At 49.0% G+C, this 24,157-nt stretch overlaps 1 protein-coding gene and 1 long non-coding RNA gene across 4 annotated transcripts in view; one reads left to right on the top strand and one right to left on the bottom strand.

Annotated features, from left to right (window-relative positions):
• PPP1R13L (protein phosphatase 1 regulatory subunit 13 like) overlaps positions 1-23,849 on the bottom strand; it is a 50,182-nt gene extending 26,333 nt beyond the window's left edge. For 2 of the 3 annotated variants that reach the window (XR_014158328.1, XM_081868821.1), the window contains exons 1-2: positions 8,178-8,250; positions 1,099-1,217 (exon numbers count right to left, since the gene is read on the bottom strand). Coding sequence is in view for 1 of the 3 variants with exons in the window: in XM_081868821.1 (XP_081724947.1) it covers positions 1,099-1,153 (55 nt within the window). In the remaining 2 variants the exon portion in view is untranslated. Of the gene's footprint in view, positions 1-1,098; positions 1,218-8,177; positions 8,251-23,724 lie in introns of those variants that run through there. The other variant, XR_014158327.1, reaches the window with a different exon arrangement.
• On the top strand, positions 402-1,145 carry LOC309346260. The gene is made up of 3 exons (XR_014158537.1): positions 402-456; positions 685-950; positions 1,018-1,145. It is a non-coding gene; the product is annotated as an uncharacterized lncRNA (long non-coding RNA).
• Positions 23,850-24,157: the final 308 nt, after the last annotated feature.

Below are 24,157 nucleotides of genomic sequence, written 5' to 3' on the forward strand. Positions count from 1 at the left end.
TTATTATTACTATCCGGTCGTTTTCTCCCTTTGAAGTTAGTTGGGCATTTCAAAGCGGAGATGAGCAAGGCAAAGTCTTTGGCCGGCAGCCTCTTTTGACATTCCTGGGGCGGGCTCAGCAAAGCCCGCCGTAGCCCCAAAGGCAGATTGCATAATCGCCCCGTGGAAAGGCCCAGTTTGCAACCGCTCACGTAACACGCTTGGGAGCCAGAGACGCTTTTCAAAGGCTCAGGACGATAACCCCCCCCCCCATCCTCGCACTTCGGTCAGAGAAAACAGCCAAACCCTGCTCTCTTCATGTTCCAAAGCATAGCAGCCAAACCAGGAACACCAAAAATGCAGGAACACCAAAAGGCAGACCCAGCTGCTTCCGACTTTATTTGCTTTTCCTCAGCGTAATTTACCAAACTTTTATCCTAATCGTTTTCGCCAACAGCGGGTTAGAAATGTACAGTGGTACCTCGGGTTACAGACGCTTCAGGTTACAGACTCTGCTAACCCAGAAATAGTACCTCGGGTTAAGAACTTTGCTTCAGGATGAGAACAGAAATCGTGCTCCAGCAGCGCTGCGGGAGCAGGGGGCCCCATTAGCTAAAGTGGTGCTTCAGGTTAAGAGCAGTTTCAGGTTAAGTACGGACCCCCAGAACGAATTAAGTACTTAACCCGAGGTACCACTGTACTGAGCCAAACCCTTGATCCCTTCTAGAACCACACTCATGCCATACATTTAAAGCACTCTGGTAGCACTTTAAGTGGTCATGGCTTCTCCCACCCCCACCCCTCGAATCCTGGGAGTTGTAGTTTGTTGAGGGGAGCCCATATTCCTGGCACGCTGCTGTTCCCAGAGTTCCTAGGGAAGTGGGATTGAGAGTTTATTGCTCTGGAAATTGTTGCTCTATGATACCACTTGGCTTCCTTCAAAGAATCCTGGGAGTTATAGTTTCTTAAGGGTGCTGAGGGTTGTTAGGAGACCCCCCCCCCAATTCCTCTGGCAGAGCTGCAATTCCCTGCTCACAGGACAACAGTTGAAGAATGTGTTCTAGGGTAATTTCTTCCCCAGGCAACCTGAAAATCTGCTGGTGAGCTCCCCTGACTCACACTTGAAGCTGAGATCCAAGAGGTCCTGGGCACAGGTGATGTCTTCGCTCGCCATAATGCCAGCTGGCAATCGAGGTCCCGATCCTCTCAGCCACTAGCACCCCAAGCGTCGCAGGGACCTAGGAAGATGGAGCAGCTCCATGGTTGGTGTTTGTGGACATGGGGAACTTGCTAGCAGAGCATCCCAACTTTCTACCCCCCCCCCCCCGCCCGCCCCGGCCCACCCCCTGTCCCACCGACACTCTCCACCCCTCTCTTCCCAGGGATGTTTTGCAGCAAACTGAGAGGCCAGCCTTGCAGGTCACCCACGTATACCGTATTTTTTGCTCCATAAGAAGCACCTGACCATAAGATGCACCTAGTTTTTAGAGGAGAAAAACAAGGGAAAAAATATTCTGAACGAAACAGTGGATGTATGATTTTTGTGGTTCATGCTGTGGCCACAGACATGTGATTTAACGGTGAGTTTGGAGATTGATGTGGATCCGTGCTCTGTAATCACGTTTTTGCACCATTGCGGCCCCACGCAACAGTGGGTGCATTTTTTTTTTTTTTTTTGGTGCAGGCTGTAGCCACAGACATGCTATGTGATCTGATGGTGAATTTGGGGGGACCCAATGCAAAATTCCTGAGGATCCTTGGGCTTTTACCTCTCTCCTCCCAGGCAGCCTCCTTTATCACTAGCATCCCTTATCTCCCTCCTGATAGCTTGCCAATCAGCTGCTTCCTTTCAACACCCCCTTCCCTCTTGTTTGCCTTAGTGTCTTTTCCTTAGCTGGAGCAGTTTTTTGCTCCTCCTTTTCTTCTGATTTCTCTCATCATTGCTTTAGTCTTCTTGTCTCCTCTCCTTGCAAGTTTGCTGTCTTTATCGCCCCCCCCCCCCCGGCAGCCTCCTTTATCTCTAGCGTCTCTTATCTCTCTCCCCGATTGGCAAATGATCAGCAGATTTGTTTCAACACCCCCTTCCCTCTTTCAAAAAAACCACAAAAACATAATCTGCTTTTCGCCCCTGGGCAATTCGGCTCCAGGGACCACGCATTCGCTCCATAAGACACACAGACATTTCCCTTTACTTTTTAGGAGGAAAAGTGCATCTTATGGAGCAAAAAAGGGATGGCGGGTGACGCTGTGGGTTAAACCACAGAGCCTAGGACTTGCCGATCAGAAGGTCGGTGGTTCCACAGCGCCACCCGCGTCCCTTCACTACGTCACTAGCATGTCACAAATGGGGAGGGGTACACAAGGGTTACACAAGTTCAGCATTAGGTCACTTGATCAGACACCATCACCGAAAGAACAATAAAACTCTTGACATCTCCTTGCCCTCAGGACAGGTCTGGAGATGGGCTTTCAGAACACCTGACTTGCTCAACAGCCTCTGCGGATGTCTAGTGTTGCCCCCTTGGTCACTCCCTGGGTGGGGGGCCGTGTATATGCTCTCACGCTTGGGGAATTATGGCAGGATGCCCTGTTCCTGCTGCCTGCTTCTTGGTCCATGGAGGGAGGTGGAGCCCAAATTCACCTTTCTTTATAATAATAAATAATAACATTTTATTTATACCCCGCCCTTCCCGGTTTAAAAACTGGGCTCAGGGCGGCTAACAGCAGATATAAAACACAGATTAAAATGCGACTCAAAAAGAGCATAAAACAGCATAAAAGACAAAATAAAATGCAGCATCAATATCAATAAAATTCAGAAATTAAGGGGTCATTTTGGGGAGGTCCTACTAGGGCCAGCAAGGAGACCAAGGAAGAATTTAAATGTGGGGTCCCAGAAAGGGTTTCTTCATAGAAGAGGAAAGGGAAAAGGGAATACAGCGGACACTCAGGTTGTGAACGTGATCTGTGTGGGATGCATGTTCACAACCTGCAGCGTACGCAACCCGCGTCTGCGCACACATGGGAGGGGATTAATGGAATTATTTTTTTTTTTAATGAATTAAAACAATATGCTCTTCTAAAAACAATTAAAAGCAAAAGGTTCCGTTTTTTAAAAATATTGTGTGATAGCCACCAAAGTCATACTCAGAGTCAGTAAAGGTAAAGGGACCCCTGACCATTAGGTCCAGTCGCGGACGACTCTGGGGTTGCGGCGCTCATCTCGCTTTATTGGCCGAGGGAGCCGGCGTACAGCTTCCGGGTCATGTGGCCAGCAGGACAAAGCCGCTTCTGGCGAACCAGAGGAGCGCACAGAAACGCTGTTCACCTTCCCGCCGGAGTGGTACCTATTTATCTACTTGCACTTTGATGTGCTTTCCAACTGCTAGGTTGGCAGGAGCAGGGACCGAGCAACGGGAGATCACCCCATCATCGCGGGGATTTGAACCGCCGACCTTCTGATCAGCAAGCCCTAGGCTCTGTGGTTTAACGCCACCCACTGTGGGTTAAACCATAGAGAAGACCCACTCAAATCCATGGACAAGTCACAAAACCCCACTGAACTTGTGAGTATGATTAATAATAATAATAATAATTTATTATTATTACCCCGCCCATGTGGCTGGGTTTCCCCAGCCACTCTGGGCGGCTTCCAACAGAATATTAAAATACAATAACTAATGCAGAATATTAACTCATCTGTTGTCTCATTTGGTCTTCAGAGAGGGCATGGAAGAATTTAAATTAGCCGAGGTATGCAGAAGGTACCATTATTAACATTTGAACATTTTATCCTTTTTAATTGTTATATTTAAGGTTACAATGTTGTATTTTTCAACACTGTTTAAGCTCCACAACTCTAAACACACCTGCAAGGCAGCAAGTCCCATTGAACACGGCAGGAGTTGCTCAGAGGCAGTTTTGCGAAATACTACATCACCTTGCCAACAAAGGTCCATATAGTAAAAACACTGGTTTTCCCAGTAGTGATGTATGGAAGTGAGAGCTGGGCCATAAAGAAGGCTGATCGCCAAAGAATGGATGCTTTTGAATTCTGGTGCTGGAGGAGACTCTGGAGAGTCCCATGGACTGCAAGAAGATCAAACCTCTCCATTCTGAAGGAAATCAGCCCTGAGTGCTCACTGGAAGGACAGATCCTGAAGCTGAGGCTCCAAGACTTTGGCCACCTCAGGAGAAGAGAAGACTCCCTGGAAAAGACCCTGATGTTGGGAAAGATGGAGGGCAGAAGGAGAAGGGGAGGACAGAGGACGAGATGGTGGGACAGTGTTCTTGGAGCTACCAATATGAGTTTGACCAAACTGCAGGAGGCAGTGGAAGACAAGAGTGCCTGGCGTGCTCTGGTCCAGGGGGTCACGAAGAGTCGGACACGACTAAACGACTAAACAACAACAACAACACGCAATCATGCAAACATGCAAACATTTATTCGGTGCGTGATCAGATGAGTCAAGTTTAAAGCTAACCACTGTGATAGGAATTTTATGGTTTTAGATATATGGCAATGTTCATAACCGCACATACATAGATCAACACAGGAAGACCAACCTGGAACCATTTTGATTCCTAAACTGACCAAATCCTTTCTCTGCAAGGTTAAACTGGAAAAGCCTCCCCACTGTCTCTTTCCTCACAAATCCTGTCTCAAGGGTATGTCTGTGTTTGAATAAGGTGTGAGCCTGTGACCTGGCCCAGGAAATAAGTATTTTACCACTACCAAAGAATGGCCAGGCTCCCCAGGAAATCCAATCAAGTAACTTGCCAGACAGGAGATAAACAACAACAGGAGAAAAATAATATTAAAATTTCTGTGATGTAGGTGGGATGTATCTGAGGGGTGGTCTTAGGTTACACCCCTTCTGTGATGCAGGCATAATGTTTCTGGGGGTGGTCTTGATCTACAGGATGGGAATTTCAAAAGTCTTTATAAGCCCTTGCACAGCATTTTTGTGGGTCCTCCTCCTTTCCTGCGTGAGAGGGGAGCACCCTGTTGCAACAGATCAATAAAGATCAAGCTTACTAGCTGCTTTGCTTCTCAATATTCTCTGGTTGGCCTCTGTTATTCTCTCCTACCAATAGGGAACCTATGTAAGGACTCTATGGGCTCTTGGATACCCCATAAGGGAAAAGGGCATATTTTTATTTACAACACCACCTAATTGCACCAGTCGTGGCACTGGGCTGGGACCAGGGAGGGAGCAGGGTTCGAATCCCCACGTACCTGCCACTTTGAGCTCTTTGGAGGGGAGGAAAAAGTGGGATGTTAAACAATAAATAAATAAATTAGGTGGCAGCTGTTGTTTACAAAAACACGTGGAGGAAATATATTTAGACCAATTTACATGCCTGATCTAATTTGCCCTCACGGAAGAAACTTTTAAATGTGTTTGTGGCGAGACAGGTTTACTGTTTTGTTCCTGTTCTTGTTTTCATTTCTTCCTGTTCTTGTTTTTATTGTGTACTTTGTGGTTTTTGTTCCGTATTTCGTGCTGCGAAGTGCCCTGAGGGCTTTGGATGAAGGACGTAAATTTAATAGATGTGATAGGAATATTATGGTCTTAGATATATGGTAATGTTCATAAGTGTACCAACCAAGCACATACATAGATCAGCGCAGGAGGGCCAACCTGGAACCATTTTGATTCCTAAACTGACCAAATCTTTTCTCTGCAAGGTCAAAATGGAAAAGCCTCCCCAAAATGGAAAAGCCACCTAATTTATTTATTCATTTATTGTTTAATATCCCACTTTTTCCTCCCCTCCAAAGAGCTCAAAGTGGCAGGTATGTGGGGATTCGAACCCTGCTTCCTCCCTGGTCCCAAAATGGAAAAGCCTCCCCGTTCACAAATCCTGTCTTAAGGGTATGTCTGTGTTTGAATAGGGTGTGAGCCTGTGACCTGGCCCAGGAATTAAGTATTTATCACTACAAAAGAATGGCCAGGCTACCCAGAAAATCCAATCAAGTAATTTGCCAGACAGGAGATAAATAACAACAGGAGAAAAAAGCAATATTAAAATTTCTGTTTTAGACCGCCTTTTCTGTGATGTAGGTGTGATGTATCTGAGGGGTGGTCTTAAGTTACACCCCTTCTGTGATGTATGCATGATGTTTCTGGGGGTGGTCTTGATCTACAGGGTGGCAATTTCAAAAGTCTTTATAAGGTCTTGCGCACCATTTTTCTGGGTCCCTCCTCTCTCCTGCAGGTGAGGGGAGCACCCTGTTGCAACAGATCAATAAAGGCGAAGCCTACAGGCTGCTGTTTTGCTCCAAGTTATCCTGGTTGGTGTCTTTGTTTTTTGTCCAAGGGAGCCCTCGGATTTTCCCGTTAACATAGATAAATAAGTATAGGACAAAATTGGGGACCTGGGAGACGGGGTGCAGCCAGATTTCTCCCAAGAGGCCATGCTTAATCAGGAGGGAATCTGGCAGCCCAATTCCGCCTGCAAAGCATTGTTCTCTACAAAAGAGAGCCCTTTGTCTAGGAGGAGAGATTCCCCTGGCAGAGTGCCAAATCCATTTTGTAATGCCCGGGAACCAGTTCAGGCAAGGACGGAGCCAGCCCTAAACTTCTCTCCCAGTTCCTCCACCCCCAGCACCACCAACAATAAAAGGGACACCCCATTTCCCAAGGCAGATCGCATCCTGCACACCTGCCAAACCAGTCTGGAAATGACAAACCGCCAATTTTAGAGGTCTCGCAGGGTCCCAAACATGAGGGCGTCGGTTGCACAATAAGAACATGACGTAAGAACATAATAAGTGTTGCTGGGTGCCGGTCAGGCCAATGGGGGCCCATTAGTCCGGGATCCTGACCGCATAAAAAACTAAGAATAGTCTGCTGGAAAGAGATGGGAAGAAGACAAACTCCCTACCCTATAAGAATAGCAGGTGGACTATGCTGAAATGACTACGTTTTTAATGTGTGACATTTTGATGTACCTTTTAATCTTTATTGGAAGCCGCCCAGAGTGGCTGGGGAAACCCAGTCAGATGGGTGGGGTACAAATAATAAATTGTTGTTGTTGTTGTTGTTATTAAAATGACCGGAAGAATCAGAAATCAGGAATACCAAAATTCCAATAAGGAATGGGGGAAATTTGTAACTTATCTTAAAGACCATTAAAGATAAAGGTAAAGGGACCCTTGACCATTAGGTCCAGTTGTGGCCGACTCTGGGGTTGCGGCGCTCATCTCGCTTTACTGGCCGAGGGAGCCGGCGTACAGCTTCCAGGTCATGTGGCCAGCAGGACTAAGCCGCTTCTGGCGAACCAGAGCAGCGCACGGAAATGCCGTTTACCTTACCTATTTATCTATTTGCACTGGTGTGCTTTTGAACTGCTAGGTTGGCAGGAGCTGGGACTGAGCAATGGGAGCTCACCCCGTTCCCCGTTGCGGGGATTCGAACCACCGACCCTCTGATCGGCAAGTCCTAGGCTCTGTGGTTTAACCCACAGCGCCACCCGCGCCCTAAAGACCATTGCAGATAGTTAAAATCGTTAGTAGGATTGGAATATCCCTTGTAGTTTTTAAGGGTGAATTCTGGATATAATAGAGATGTAAAAGATTTGGAGTGTCATAAAAGATGCCGAAGGAAATGATTAATTACAGGACCCACAAAGGAGAGGATGGAAGATTCCTTGGAATCTTGTTTTTATGATTTATGTTTGATATATCTCTGTAAATTTTTAATTTGAAAAACCAAATAAATAATATTGTTTTTTAAAGGAAAACTAGAGTTCTCCAGCTAGTCTACTGGATCAGACCAATGGCCCATCTAGGCAGCATCCTGCTCTCACAATAGCCAACCAGATACCCCGATGTCAGCAGGATTCGAACACAAGGCAAGTGTCTCCTCCTGCGGTTTTCAATGGGTATTCAGAAGCATGGCTGCCTCTGGCTAGGAGCCCTCAATAGCCCTCTCCTCTGTGAAACTATCCACTACTCTTTTAAACCCATCCGAATTGGCGGCCATCGCTGCCTCCTGTGGCAGGGAGTTCCGTAGTTTAACTCTGCGACGCATGAAAAGCTCTTTCTTTCTTTGATCCTGCCCTGAATATTCCACCCTTCAATGAGAAGGAGACGGTATTCTGCACATGCTCAGAGGGCGTTCCTCCCTGGTGACGCCTTTGCCTCCCTCACGGAAAAACAAACAGGTTGTTGATCTGACCCCTGAGCTCACCTTAACCCCTGAGGCCTGAGCTGGAGGCACAACCCTGACCTTCCCCTCTCCTAGGAGCTCATTTTCTCCTCTGCTTTGTAATCAGCAGCTAAAAGAGAGGGGGAAATGAATTATTCCTTTAATTATACTTTTTGTAAGGGATTGCAAGGCAAAACAGCATGCAATCTAGGCCTTCTCTTCCCCAATTTTTGTTGCAGCTTAAAAGAAGGAAATTGGGGTTCCTTTCCTCCACCCGGGATGCAGAGAAGCCAAGCCAGTAAAGATAAAGGAAAAGGGACCCCAGACCATTAGGTCCAGTCGTGGCCGACTCTGGGGTTGCAACGCTCATCTCGCTTTACTGGCCGAGGGAGCCGGCGTACAGCTTCCAGGTCATGTGGCCAGCATGACTAAGCCGCTTCTGGAGAACCAGAGCAGCGCATGGAAACGCCGTTTACCTTCCCGCCGGAGCGGTACCTATTTATCTACTTGCACTTTGATGTGCTTTCAAACTGCTAGGTGGGCAGGAGCAGGGACTGAGCAATGGGAGCTCACCCTGTTAGGAGATTTGAACGGCTGACCTTCTGATCGGCAAGCCCTAGGTTTAACCCACAGCACCACCCACGTCCCTCAAGCCAAGCCATTAGCCACTCCCAAAGGCCTTCATGTCCTGTTTACAGACATCTTTGTAAAATTGGTCTGCCAACAGGCCTGGTGCCTGAAGCCAGCTGTTCGTACAGCATATCCATTGGGATCCTGCCTGCTTGGGCTGTACCATAACCAGGAAATTCTCCATTGACGCTGAGCTGGATATGCATATTGGCAAGGCAGCCCCGGCAATGGCTCGCCTCTCCGAAAGGATGTGGGAGAACGTGATGCTAACATCTGCCAGACTTGTGCGTTGAGCATGCTGCTTTATGGAAGTGAGTCGCGGGCGAGCTGCAACTGTCAGGAACGATGCGTCAAGGCCTTGCATCAGGATTTTGAGCATCGCACGGCAGGACAGAGCTCCAAGCAAAAATGTGCTCTCCCAAGCCGACATTCTGAGCCTGTTTGCACTCCTGTCTCAGCCATGTCTACGTTGGCTCGGTCATGCCCACAGAACGGAAAATGGCAGGGCACCCAAAGCAGCCTCAGCAAATTTAGAGGGAGGCGTTACTCGTTCCACATCTTAGAGTGCGTAAAGGGGATGAAGAGCATTATAATAATATAGTAATAATAATTTATTATTTATATCCCGCCCATTTGGCTGGGCTTCCCCAGCCACTCTGGGTGGCTTCCAACAAAATATTAAAATACAGTAATGCATCAAACATTAAAGCTTCCCTGAAAAGGACTGCCTTCAGATGTCTTCTAAAAGTCTGGTAGTTGTTCTTCTCTTTGACATTTGGTGGGAGGGCGTTCCACAGGGTGGGTGCCACTACCAAGAAGGCCCTCTGCCTGGTTCCCTGTAGCTTTGCTTCTCGCAGGGAGGGAACCGCCAGAAAGCCCCCAGCACTGGACCTCAGTGTCCAGGCAGAACGATGGAGGTGGAGACCCTTCGTGACCCCCTGGACCAGAGCACGCCAGGGCCTCCTGTCTTCCACTGCCTGCCGCAGTTTGGTCAAACGCATACTGGTAGCTTCGAGAACACTGTCCCGCCATCTCGTCCTCCGTCGTCCCCTTCTCCTTGTGCCCTCCATCTTTTCCAACATCAGGGTCTTTTCCAGGGAGTCTTCTCTTCTCATGAGGTGGCCAAAGTATTGGAGCCTCAGCTTCAGGATCTGTCCTTCCAGTGAGCACTCAGGGCTGATTTTCTTCAGAATGGAGAGGTTGGATCTTCTTGCAGTCCATGGGACTCTCAAGAGCCTCCTCCAGCAGCAGAATTCAAAAGCATCCATTCTTCAGCGATCAGCCTTCTTTATGGTCCAGCTCTCACTTCCAACTTTCATGCTTTGCACCAGGCTAATGAGGACACACTGGACGATACGCAAACCCACAAAAGCCAGGGAAATTTCGCAGAGGACCGCAGCGCCTTTAGTTTGCTCCGATTTGACCCGCAAGACCCCGCAATAAATTTTGTTTGATGGGGAATGCAAGGCCCATCATCCCGGTTCATGGCTACTGTTGAAAACTCCAGCTTCTTCTCCTTTGTCGGCACTTTGTTCCTGGGATCTCTGCCTGCCTTCTCTTTGGCCCAGGGCGACAACTTCCCCCCGGGGACCTCACCCAGCTCTGCTCACCTGTTTGGTTCCTGCCTCCTTTCCCATCTCCTCTTCCTTAGCCTCTGACTGTTGCAAGCTTCCCTCTTATTCACTCCTGACCGGGGCAAATTCACCACGCCTTACTCTCGGAAAGGCTTCTGCTTCTAGGTTGTGAACACTGAACCTGGGTCGTGTACCAAATGTGCCACCTGTCAGCGGCTACACTGGTCTCCACATTGCGATAGCGCAGGTAGTGGAGCACCTTAATTTCGCCTGACCTCGCTGTGGCAATGGGAGCTCCAGAGGTAGCAGGTGATGTTCAGGGGCCTATCTTGCGTGGCACAATTCTTTCCCGCAAATCAGAGGATGTGTGTCTCAAAACACCACAGAAATAAACAACTACCTGACGTTTAGAAGACATCTGAAGGCAGCCCTGTTTAGGGAAGTTTTTAACAACTGATGTTTTAATGTACCGCATTTTCCGGCGTATAAGACAACTGGGTGTATAAGACGACCCCCCAACTTTTCCGGTTAAAATACAGTGGTACCTCAGGTTAAGTACTTAATTCGTTCCGGAGGTCCGTACTTAACCTGAAACTGTTCTTAACCTGAAGCACCACTTTAGCTAATGGGGCCTCCTGCTGCTGCTGCGCTGCCGGAGCACGATTTCTGTTCTCAGCCTGAAGCAAAGTTCTTAAACTGAAGCACTATTTCTGGGTTAGCAGAGTCTGTCACCTGAAGCGTATGTAACCTGAAGCGTATATAACCCAAGATACCACTGTATAGAGTCTGGGATATACTCGCCGTATAAGACTACCCCTCTTCCAACGCACACCAAAAAAACCCCAAAAAACAAAACAAAAAAACCCAGTCTCCAGTCTGGCTCGGAAATCCGCTCCACTTCCCAGTGGCCAGGGGCTTCTGGGGCCAATTTTCAAGCGTATCTTCATCTAGAGAGCTTGGTGTCCTTTGGTGGGGAGTTGCTGCAGGAGCTGCTGCTGTAACCGGCGTATTAGACAACCCCCGACTTTTGAGAAGATATTCCTGGGTTAAAAAGTAGTCTTATACGCCAGAAAATACAGTATTTTTAATCCTTTGTTGGAAGCTGCCCTGAGTGGCTGGGGAAACGCAGCCAGATGGGCGGGGTACAAATAAATTATTATTATTATTATTATTATTACTATTATTTAAAACATTGTTTTGGGGAAGACACAAGATCTATCCACCTTGGAAGAATGGCAGATGAAGGTGATCGACTATATGGGACTGGCAGAAATGACTAGCAGAATCTGAGACCAGGGAAGAGAGACGGCGGAAGAAGATTGGAAGAAATTTAAGGACTATCTTGGGAAATATTGCAAAATTAATGAATGTTAGAATGATGCTGGTTTGGAAAATTAAGGGGTTTTTCAGCTGTAATGATTAAGTAAAGAAAAGAAGGGTTGAAAATTAAATGAAAATCAAGGGAGAGGATTTGCTGAATTAACAATTAGAAATTGGAATACAAAAAGGGGAGGTATGAGGAGGTCGGGGAAGTAAGTTATAAGAAAATAAGGGAATGAAATTTTACTTGTTTTTAAATAGTTTTTAGTTTTCTACTTTGTTTATTTTTTATATTTGTCATTTTTTTGTGTTTGTGTTTTGCTTTTATTATTGTTTTTTTATGTATAATTTTTGAAATTTCAATAAATATCTTTTTTTTAAAAAAAAACCACATTGTTTTGGGGAAGGCAAACCAGCTCGCTGTTTGGTTGCCCACAGCTACTAGATGTCAGCAGCCAGGCTCTGATGCGACTCTGCCAACTGGTGCTATTCTGCACCCCCCCGGCAAGTAGCAGCCCAGACTGGAACAGGAGTCGTGTCCCCATGAAGCCCAACCTGCTGGGCCCAATTCACAGTGCTGGTTTCGACTATAAAGCCTTAAACGGCTCAGGACCGCAATACCGCAAGGACCGCCTCTTTCCATATGAACTTCCCCGGACCGTGAGATCATCTTCTGAGGCCCTCCTTTGTGTGCCGCCTCCTCGAGACGTCCAGAGGGTGGCAACGTGAGAACAGGGCCTTCTCTGCAGTGGCTCCCCATCTGTGGAATGCTCTCCCCAGGGAAATTTGACTGGCGCCTTCATTATACAGCTTTAGGCGCCAGGCAAAAACGTTCCTTTTTAACCAGGCCTTTGGTTGATCTGATTGACAACCTATGCCCTTTAAAATGTTTGGGGGGGGGCTATTGGGTTGTTGTTTTTATTTTTATTGGGTATTTTATGGTTTTATATCTTGATTTTATTCTGTGAACCACCCTGAGACTCCCAGGTATAGGGCAGTATATAAATTTGATAATGTTGTTGTTTAGTCGTTTAGTCGTGTCCGCCTCTTTGTGACACCCTGGACAAGAGCATGCCAGGCCCTCCTGCCTTCCACTGCCTCACGCTGTTTGGTCAAATTCAACAACAACAACAACAACAAAACAACAACAACAACAACAACAACACAACAACAACAACAACAACAACAACAAAACAACAACAACAACAACAACAACAACAACAACAACAACAACAACAACCCTCTTCTGGAACCGGCAACCACAGTTGGCTGGACCCACTGAAGAAGTTAGTAGTACATAATGATTCAAAATAGCAATAATTAATTGCACATTTTTTCAACATCCCATTAAAACTACGGTATGTAGTTTAATGAATTCAACTGAACTGGAGAACTTGACACAACTGATAGTCATTTACACCTCTGCCGCCTCTTTGCACCAGGAAATGCCACTACCATCACACCCCTGGCAAACCAGAGCAGCGCAGGGAAACGCCGTTTACCTTCCCGCCGGAGCGGTACCTATTTATCTACTTGCACTTTGAACTGCTGGGTTGGCAGGAGCAGGGACCGAACAACAGGAGCTCACCCCGTTGCAGGGATTCGAACCGCCTTCTGATCGGCAAGTCCTAGGCTCTGTGCTTTAACCCACAGTGCCACCCGCGTCCCTTGGAAACAAATAAAAAAACCAATAAAAATGAATATTGGTGTAATGAGATTGGGCCCGAAATAGGCATCTAAATGGCCACGTTCTGCATGTACCGAGGTTACTGAACCGTCTTCAAAAGCAGCCCCAGGCACAGTGCATTGTAGCAGTCTAACCTGGATGCAGCCGCAGCCTGCAGAAATAGGGCAAGCAGAGCTCAGAGCTGCACACTGGTCTTCTTTGTTACCTGTCATTAAAGTGGCAGCTTTGAGGCTTGTCTCCTCCCATGGCAGGCGCAGGGCTGCAGGGCGTGTGCTAATTGCCCGGGATAAATGAGCTTCTAGGGATGTGCAGAGTGCCTTTCCCTTCGTTGCTGTGAAGTTTCCAAATATTCAGAATTTGGGAGAAGGTCTGCCTAATCGCTGAGTGATGCTTCCAGGCAGGGTCTGAACCCTGGGTCTCTTTTTCCCCAAAATAAAATCCACAGGGAGGACCAATTAAGAGGTTTTGTTTACAAATTAAGCAGGATGCAAATTCTGCTAAATAAAACAGGGGTTGGATGAGATGGCCCTTTGCATCCCTTCCCCCTCTACAATTCTACGATTTCATGGGAAATAAATAAATGCTGCAGCATTGCTGAAGTTAAGTAAGCCGGGATCTGATTGGAAGCAAAGGAGGGGGAACCACTGGGAACCCCCAAATCAGAGCAGGATAGACGTTTCATCAATAGATTTAACACCCCCCCCCCCAAACATGTTCTCAAGACACAAAGTGCTTTTCTGGAGCCCAGCAAAAGGATGGCACGGAACAGCTCTGTAGCCGCTCCTCTGCAAGAGGCACGAGTGCGAAATTAGCCACTGCGTAGGGGCAAAAGGGTTTGCCCCGGGTTCCCTGGCACATGGCATGGGCCGAAACTCCTTTCGGAAGGCGTCTGACTGAAACAAACCGCCGCTACGCAAGACTCTTCCGCCCCACAGCTGCTCTTCCCGGCCCCATCTGGAGGGAAAAACCTGTTTTTATTTTTCTCAGCCCACACCCAGTTCCAGAGAGCCAGGCAAGTTAGCATATTAATCTGTGTTGCCAAACCCACACAGATTTGCCAAGGAGAGAGGGCAAGGCTTTGGCGTTTCACTTGGCAAAAAACAACAACCCTCAACCAATTTGATGAAATGGAAGAAATAAATTGATCCCATGCCTGCGTCTGATCTATATTGGCCTAGGACCCTCGTACCTACGGGACCGCCTCTCCCGGTATGCCCTCCAGAGGACCTTAAGGTCCATAAATAGCAACACCCTAGAGGTCCCGGGCCCTAAGGAAATCAGATTAGCCTCAAACAGAGCCAGGGCCTTCTCAGTGATGGCTCCGGCCTGGTGGAACGCTCTGTCTCATGAGACCAGGGCCCTGCAGGATCTGGGCGGCTTTCAACAAAATATTAAAATACAATAATGCATCAAACATTAAAAGCTTCCCTAAAGAAGGCTGCCTTCAGGTGTCTTCTAAAAGTCTGGTAGTTGTTGTTCTCTTTGACATCTGGTGGGAGGGAGTTCCACAGGGTGGGCGCCACCACCGAGAAGGCCCTCTGCCTGGTTCCCTGTAACTTGGCTTCTCGCAATGAGGGAACCGCCAGAAGGCCCTTGGCGCTGGACCTCAGTGTCCGGGCAGAACGATGGGGGTGGAGACGCTCCTTCTACTGGGATCTTGAGTCTGCTTTGACAGCAGATTTATCTCCTGGGGTGTCCAGAGCACAGCTGAGTCCTGTTGTGCTGGATGAGTTTCAGTTGGGAAGGCTCGATAATGTGCACAAAGTCCTTGTTTCAGTCAAGGCGACTGCTTGTGCCCTGGACGCTCGTGGCTGATAAAAACTAGGAGGGAACGGACAGCTGGCTGGGCCAGGGAGGTGATGAATGTTTTCCTGGTGGTCCCTGCCTGCTTGAAGGAGGCAGAGAGGGGTACTAATAATAATAATAATACTTTTATTTATACCCCGCCCTCCCCAGCCAAGGCCGGGCTCAGGGTGGCTAGCAAGCAATAATAAAAACAAGTTGAATGAATAAGACCACTTCTCAAGAACTGCCCTTCCAGATCTGGAAAATCTAAGTTACTACTGGCCAATAGCTCATCTCCCCTTCTTGGGCAAGGTTCTTAAGCGAGTGCTTGTGGACCAGCTCCAGACACTCTCGGAGGAAACTGATTTTCTAGGTCCATTTCAGTCATGGTTTAGGCTCAGTTTTGGCACAGAAACTGCCTTGGTTGCCCTCCATCAGGAGAGAGGCAGGGAAAATGTGTCCCTGTTAATCCTCCTCAACTTCTCTCTCTTTTTTTAAAGATAATTTTTATTGATTTTAACATATAAATTATAAAATGTACCACAAAACCTATCATACAATCTTTTTAGCCTTCCATCAGCACCTCTGATGAGCCACCATTTTAACCACTTCTTATGCATTTCTTAGACAGCATCTTAAAAAGCAGAGACATCACTTTCTGACAAAGGTCCGTATAGTTCAAGCTATGGTTTTCCCGGTAGTGATGTATGGAAGTGAGAGCTGGACCATAAAGAAGGCTGATCGCCGAAGAATGGATGCTTTTGAATTCTGGTGCTGGAGGAGACTCTTGAGAGTCCCATGGACTGCAAGAAGATCAAACCTCTCCATTCTGAAGGAAATCAGCCCCGAGTGCTCACTGGAAGGACAGATCCTGAAGCTGAGGCTCCAAGACTTTGGCCACCTCATGTGAAGACTCCCTGGAAAAGACCCTGATGTTGGGAAAGATGGAGGGCACAAGGAGAAAGGGACGACAGAGGACGAGATGGTGGGACAGTGTTCTCGAAGCTCCCAGCATGAGTTTGACCAAACTGCGGGAGGCAGTGGAAGACAGGAGAGCCTGGCCTGCTCTGGTCCAGGGGGTCACGAAGAGGTAGACACGACTAAACGACTAAACAACAACAACATGCATTTCTTAACTTGATATTGCCTTTACATCTCTTAACAAATCCTCCTAATCCTCCTCAACTTCTCAGCAGCTTTTGATACCATCAACCATGGTGTCCTTCTGGAGTGGCTGTCCAAGTCTGGGGTGGCTGGCACTACTCTGAGGTGGTCGCAGTCCTACTGGGATGGCCATTCCCAGAGAGTGATGCACAAGCCCCATGGAGTCTTCAATGTGGGGTTCCTCAGGGTTCAATTCTATCCCCCAGGCTGTTTAAATGAAGCTGCTGGGTGTGGGGTTACCTGCAGGTTTGGGGAATGTTGTCAGCAATATGCTGATAACACTCCACTCCATTTCTCCTTCACATCTGCAGGTGAGGCAGTGGAAGTGCTGGACCAGTGTCTTGCCTCGGTAATGGACTGGATGAGAGCCAACAAACTGAAGCTCAATTCAGATAAGGCGGAGGCACTGTTAGCGGGGGGTTCCCTAGACCGGATGGGTGGGAGACTGTCTTCTCTTGATGGGGTTACACTTCCTCTGAAGGAGCACGTTCGCAGCTTGGGGGTCCTCCTTGGGGGTCCACCAGCTTCAGCTGGTGGCCCTATCTAGACAGGGATAGCCTAACTACTGTTGTCTATGCTCTGGTAACCTCAAGGTAAAGGGACCCCTGACCATTAGGTCCAGTCATGGCTGACTCTGGGGTTGCAGCGCTCATCTCGCTTTATTGACCGAGGGAGCCTGCATACAGCTTCCGGGTCATGTGGCCAGCAGGACTAAGCCGCTTCTGGCGAACCAGAGCAGCGCACGGAAACGCCGTTTACCTTCCTGCTGGAGTGGTACCTATTTATCTACTTGCACTTCATGCTTTCGAACTGCTAGGTTGGCAGGAGCAGGGACGGAGCAACGGGAGCTCACCCCGTCGCGGGGATTCAAACCGCCGACTTTCTGATCGGCAAGTCCTAGGCTCTGTGGTTTAACCCACAACGCCACCCACGTCCCTTAACCTCAAGGTTAGATTACTGCAATGTGTTATAAGTAGGGCTGCCGCTGAAGACGGTTTGGAAACTTCAGCTGGTACAGAATTCAGTGGCCAAGTTGCTCAAGACCATTGTTAGGCAAACAAAGGCCCAGGGGCCAGATCTAGCCTAATCGCCTTCTAAATCTGGCCCGTGGATGGTCCAGGAATCAGCATGTTTTTACATGAGTAGAATGTGTCCTTTTATTTAAAATGCATCTCTGGGTTATTTGTGGGGCCTGCCTGTTATTTTTACATGAGTAGAATGTGTGCTTTTATTTAAAATGCATCTCTGGGTTATTTGTGGGGCATAGGAATTCCTTCATTTATTTATTTTTTCAAAATATAGTCCAGTCCCCCCACCAGGTCTGAGGAACAGCGGACCAGCCCCCTTCTGAAAAAGTTAGCTGACCCCTGCTCAAGACGGTTTGAGCATATTACACCAATCCTGGTCTGACTGTACTGGCTACCAATTAGTTTCCGGGCCCCATTCAAAGGGCTGGTTTTGACGTATAAAGCCTTAAACCGCTCAGGACCGCAATACCTCAAGGACCACCTCTTTCCTTATGAACGTACCCGGACCCTGAGATCAGCTTCTGAGGCCCTTCTTTGCGTGTCTCCTCCTCGAGAGGTCCAGAGGGTGGCACATAAGAACGGGGCCTTCTCTGCAGTGGCTCCCCATCTGTGGAATGCTCTCCTCGGGAAGGGTGGCCTGGCACTTTCATTACATAACATTAGGTGCCAGGCAAAAACATTCCTCTTCAACCAGTCTTCCAGCTGATTAACATTCTATGGCTTTTAAAATGAGTTTGCGGGGTGTATGTAATTATTGGTTTGTTTTCATATGTATTTTGTGTTCTCATTTTGTTTATAATGATCTTCATTGGTTTTTCAGTTACACACTCCACATACAAATATTGTTTTACATTTTACATTTACATTTACTCCTAAGAGTTGACTTCCCTCCTCCCTCCTTCTGGCTTTTTTACATCATATCTAATTTTTTTCGCATTGTCGTGTGTTCTCATTTTGTATTATTCTGCCTCAGACCGCCCTGTGATCTCCAGACAAAGGGCGGCATACAGATTTAAATAAATAACAAAATAATAATTGTTATTCATTTCATGCCTAAGGATGCATGGACAGCAATCTTACGTGAACTTCCTTGTGGATCTGTAGGAGTTTTTCCTACTTCTTCATTCTCTTTGCTTCTCACCTGCCTTCTCATCATGTAAGGGCCGGGCACATCGACTACGAAATCTAAAACAGGGATTGGGAACCTGAGGGCCAAATTCCCTCCTGGGCAATGTTCTGGGGGCCGAATGCCAACGCTAGGCAGGGCCAGAGGCAAAAAGAGGGCGAGGCGCTGAATTTCACTTTGGCATCGTAGGCCAGTTTCGACAAGACACTGACACACAAGCGCTCTCTGTCTTCCAGCCAAGTGAGCAGGAGAGATGGCTTCAGAGCTGAAGGACACTTCCCAGCCAGGGAAGAATACTCAAGGAGGGTAAAAATTAGGATCAGTGGCCTAGGAAGAAACCTGTGGACCACATTTGCCCATAACACAGGCCTGATCTATCTATCTATCTATCTATCTATCTATCTATCTATCTATCATCTATCATCATTATTGGAGGATGGATGGCGGCTAACGGATTGAGGTTGAATCCTGACATGACAGAAGGACTGTTTTTGGGGGACAGGAGGCGGGCAGGTGTGGGGACTCCCTGGTCCTGAATGGGGCAACTGTGTCCCTGAAGGACCAGGTGCACAGCCTGGGAGTCATTTTGGACTCACAGCTGTCCATGGAGGTGCAGGTCAGTTCTGTGTCCAAGGCGGCTGTCTACCAGCTCCATCTGGTATGCAGGATGAGACCCTCCCTGCCTGTGGACTGTCTCGCCAGAGTGGTGCATGCTCTGGTTATCTCCCGCTTGGACTACTGCAATGCGCTCTACGTGGGGCTACCTTTGAAGGTGACCAGAAACTACAACTAATCCAGAATGTGGCAGCTAGGCTGGTGACTGGGGGGGGCCGCCGAGACCATCTAACACCGGTCTTGAAAGACCTACATTGGCTCCCAGTACGTTTCTGAGCACAATTCAAAGTGTTGGTGCTGACCTTTAAAGCCCTAAATGGACTCGGTCCAGTGTACCTGAAGGAGCGTCTCCACCTCCATCGTTCAGCCCGGACACTGAGGTCCAGCTCCGAGGGCCTTCTGGCGGTTCCCTCACTGCGAGAAGCCAAATTACAGGGAACCAGGCAGAGGGGCTTCTCGGTAGTGGCGCCTGCCCTGTGGAACTCCCTCCCACCAGATGTCAAAGAGAACAACAACTACCAGACTCTTAGAAGACATCTGAAGGCGGCCCTGTTTAGGGAGGCTTTTAATGTTTGATGTAGTACAGTATTTTAAATTTTTTTTTTTTTTGGAAGCCGCCCAGAGTGGGTGGGGAAGCCCAGCCAGATGGGCGGGGTATAAATAATAAATTATTTCTATTATTAAATTATTATTATTATTATTAATAGTGCTATTTTTCTAGATTTTTTTCTAGAATTTTTTTTCTTAGAATGGCAATGGCGCTCACCTGAGAGTTGCCAAGTTCCAGTGAGTTCTGGTTGAAAAAAGCTCTGATGATGATGATGATGATGATGATGATTATTATTATTATTATTAAAATTTGCATGCTGCCCTTCTTCCGCAGATCTCAGACCTGAAGCATTAAAACTGTCAAAACAATATTAACCGCTCCTTCTCACCCCAACCTCAGGCTTCTGCATCGTTAAAAGCCTGGAGGAAGAGGCAAGTTTTCACCGGGGTCAAAAACTCAACAGAGTCTTTGCTCCGTGGCTTTTCCAGCAACCACGGAGCCACCACCAAGAAGGTCCTTTTCATGAGCGATGGATATTCATGCCTTATACTTGGTGGTGGAATAATAAGCAAGGCTTTCGAAGCAGATCTTAAAATCAAGGTAAGGAAGACGCCTTCTCTGCGACTGAGTCCTTCAGGAAAGCTGGCATTAAAACCAGGAGCCCTGCAGGCTGACCCTCACCCATAGACCCACCACCAAGGGGGCTGGCACTTAACCCTGTGCCTCATCTACTCAGTTTCTGCATATCAACCTGCAGACTTAGCTTTCTTTTCTACTACCACAAAACTGAATTTCTGTGCGGCACTGCGAGAAATGGACTCAGGACTGGGTGGACCCTGGTCCATTAGGAGTCCCCTGACGTCCTTAGCTAGCCATGCATCATAGAAACCCCGGAATCAAACAGTAGGAAGGGACCACAAGGGTCATCTAGCCCAACCCCCTGCAATGCAGGAATCTTTTTTGCCCCACGTCTGGCTCGAACCCACAACCATGAAATTAAGAGTCTCGTGCTCTACCGACTGAGCTATCCCGCAGATCCTGGCCTTACGGTCTGAGTGTGAGGCCACGTGATCAGGAGAAGGGAAGGGTGACATTGAGGTTATCGGCAGAGGAGGAACCAGTTTCAACAGCGACGGGAGGGAAAGAGATTCCTTTTTTTGGAACTCGCAGGGCCAGGAATGCATTAGCTTATCTGTCTAAAAGCCTCAGCTCTTTTGAGCTCAGCCTGGGCCAGCCAAGGCTATCATAACAACAACAGAACAGCCTGCAGGATCAGGCCCATCGAGTCCAGCATCCTGTTCCCCCAGATGCCGCAAAGGAAACCCTTAAGCAGGGCCTGAGCACAGGAGCCCTCTCCTCCTCCACAAATCTGCCTAGCCACCCAGGCCATCACTGCCTCTTGTGGCAGAGAGTTCCACAGTTTAACCGCGTGACAAAGTCATTATCTCTCCTCTGTCCAACGTTCCGCTTCGTTGGATGAACATGGGTTCTAGTGTTATATGGGGGGACATCCTCTTTGCCCACTTCCCCCAGGCCACGCGTTACTTTATAATAAACTTCTGTTGTATAATAATAATAATACAACAACAACAACAACAACTTTTATTTATAGCCCACCCTCCACAGCTGAAGCTGGGCTCAGAGCGGCTAACAGCAAATAAAAGTAACACAGCAATTTAAAATCAGTATTCTAAAATCAATTCAAAATCAAATTGCAACCAGAGTTCTACGAGGATCACCAAAGGAGGGGGTCAGACTGTGCCTTGGCCAAAGGCCTGGTGGAACAGCTTGCAGGCCCTGCGGAAAGATGTCAAGTCCCGCAGGGCCCTAGTCTCCTGTGACAGAGCGTTCCACCAGATCGGGGCCACGACCGAAAAAGCCCTGGCTCTGGTTGAGGCCAGCCAACCTCCCTGTGCCCTGGGACCTCCAAAATGTTTTTATTTGAAGACTGTAAGGTCCTCCGTGGGACATACCAGGAGAGGCGGTCCCGTAGGTACGAGGGTCCTAGGCCGTATAGGGCTTTAAAGGTTAAAAGGTATCGCTTGCCTTTTCTCTAAACTAAAGAGTCCAAAATGCCTTTTTCTCCTAGTCTCTCGGTCTCCCTGACTGTTTTGGTTGCTCCATCCTCCCATTACGCTGAATCACACATATCAGAAATAAATGCATATTTCCTCCACTCTGTTCCCCCCTGCCCCCCTCCTTTACCTCTGAGGAACCCCTTGTGCTGCTTACAGGTGGTCAACCCCCAATTTTTTTAGGGTGCGTGAGAGAGGGAGGGGCAGGGACCCTGCATGTTGGGTAAAGCACCATTAACTTGGATCAGGATAACCCAAGGCAGATTCGGGCATGCCCATCTTTTACACGTACGGATTATCCCAATTACCGCACAATGCCTTCGCCACTGGAAGCTTTCCTCACGTGGCACGGGGCCTCCGGAGGCAGCTGGGCACAGGCCCAGGAGAACACGCCGCCCACCACACCCTCTGCCTGGGCAGCTGCCCACACCAAGCCTCCGGTGAAACCGCAGCCGCACCTTCTCACGCAGCAAAGAAAACGTGAAATATTTTTAGCTGCCGGTGTGTGTCATTTGCCGTTGGGACTCCTGCATCGCAGCGGGTTGACCCTCGGCGTCCCTTCCTACCCTGCTTATTCCATGTATCATTCGCCAAAGCTTCTTTGACGACAACACCATATTCAAGGGAGCTTGGGGGCCTGTTTTGTGCCCCTATGAGACACACATACGCACAGTTGTGCCGCTCGCAGGGTACTCGAGGGCAGCCACCCTTGCCAAGGCCCCGTAAGGAGAGCAGTGGCGGCTGGTGCCCAGTGCAAGAGGCTGGCAGACCCTTTTGGGGTGATGTCCGAGCCCCATGGCAGGCAGAGACAACGCTGGGCCGGTTGTATGTAAGAAATCAGGCCAGGAGATGGGGAGACAGCCGACTGAGGTTTTGGGGGCAGCGCCTGAACATAGAGAGTTGCAGCTCACGGAAACGCCGTTTACCTTCCCGCTGGAGCGGTACCTATTTATCTACTTGCACTTTGACGTGCTTTTGAACTGCTAGGTTGGCAGGAGCAGGGACCGAGCAACGGGAGCTCACCCCGTCGCGGGGATTCGAACCGCCAACCTTCTGATCGGCAAGTCCTAGGCTCTTTGGTTTAACCCACAGCGCCACCCGCGCCCCTGAACCCGGGACACCCTTCTGCATGCCAAGCAGCTCTCCACCGCAGACCTCCTTTCCCACCCACCCCCCACCCTAACGTACCAGCCGCCAAAAATAGGAGAGGATGAAATTTGCAAACTCAGAAAAGAAACCCGGGAGGTTAGGCTCTCTTTTGGCAAACATCTTTTTTGCAAAACAAAATAAATAAATCTCTTTTTTTTGCGCGCGCGGGGTGGGGTGGGGTGCGTTCTCTCTTCCAAGTCAAATTCCAGGGCGCCCCTCCCTCCCCGCTCCCCTCCAGTCTTTGGTGGAAGGGGGGGGGGTTGAGGCCGCCTGTCTGCCTCCCTGCCTGGCTCTGCAGCGGTGAATAGTCGCACCCAAAATGTCTGCAGCGCAGGGCGAGAGCAAGCCCGGGCGTGAATCGGATCCGCCTGCCGGCCGACCCCCCCACCTCCAGCCGCCGCGGTGCCCTGGAGACAGGCGGATCCGATTCCCAGAGAGAGAGAGAATCAGGGAGGAGAGGAAAAGGGGAGACGGAAAAGCAGGCAGACCCTCCCCTCGAAAATGGGGGCATCTTGGCAAGAACCCCCCCCCAAAAAAAGCGGCAAGAAAAACGCAGAGCAGCAGTTTCCCACGCAGAGGTAGGAGGCGCGTTGGACGGATTTGGGGAGGGGGGGGACCCTCATTCCTCCGCCCAGTCCCCGCCTGGCAAAGTTTGGGGAAGGTTTTTTTTTGGGGGGGTGAAGGACCCGCACCCCCCAAACCCTTGGCCGCCCCCACCTAAAGGAGGCTTTTCGACCCCGGCTGGGCGCTTAGAGGGAAAAGTTTGCCAAAGTTTGGCCAAGTTTGCCAAAGTTTAGCCAAGTTTCCCCAAGTTTAGCCAAGTTTCCCCAAGTTTGGCCAAGTTTGCCAAACTTTGCCCCCGTCCCCTCGCCCTCCGCGGACCGACCTGGGGCTGAACGGGCGCTGCTGGTGCTTCTCCCGGGGGGGCTCCGGCCGCCGCCGCCGCCGTCGGGGCTTTTCCTAGGACTGATCCGCCGCCGCCGCCGCCGCCGCCGCCGCCGCCGTGCGCCCCACGCCTCTTCCCGGGAACAGGTCGGGCTCCCTGCCCGCTGCCTCCGCCCACCGCGGCTTCCCTTGGCCGTCCAACAGGTAGGACAGCTCCGGAGCGGCTCCTGCTGCATTCTGGGACTGGTAGTCCTGCCCTGAACCGGATCATCAGGGCCGTTCACACGCACAAAGATTTGCATTTTGTGTGTTTGGTATTTTGTGGCATGGCAATGCATGTTTGCGTGCAAGCGTTGTTTACGCAAAGTATCTTTCCATTTTCCAATTTTTCTTGTTTCCAATTTTTCTTGTTTTCTAAATATTGTTTAATGTGT

Source organism: Podarcis erhardii, assembly GCF_964252035.2.
Source record: "Podarcis erhardii genome assembly, chromosome: 7".
NCBI classification, from domain to species: domain Eukaryota; kingdom Metazoa; phylum Chordata; class Lepidosauria; order Squamata; family Lacertidae; genus Podarcis; species Podarcis erhardii.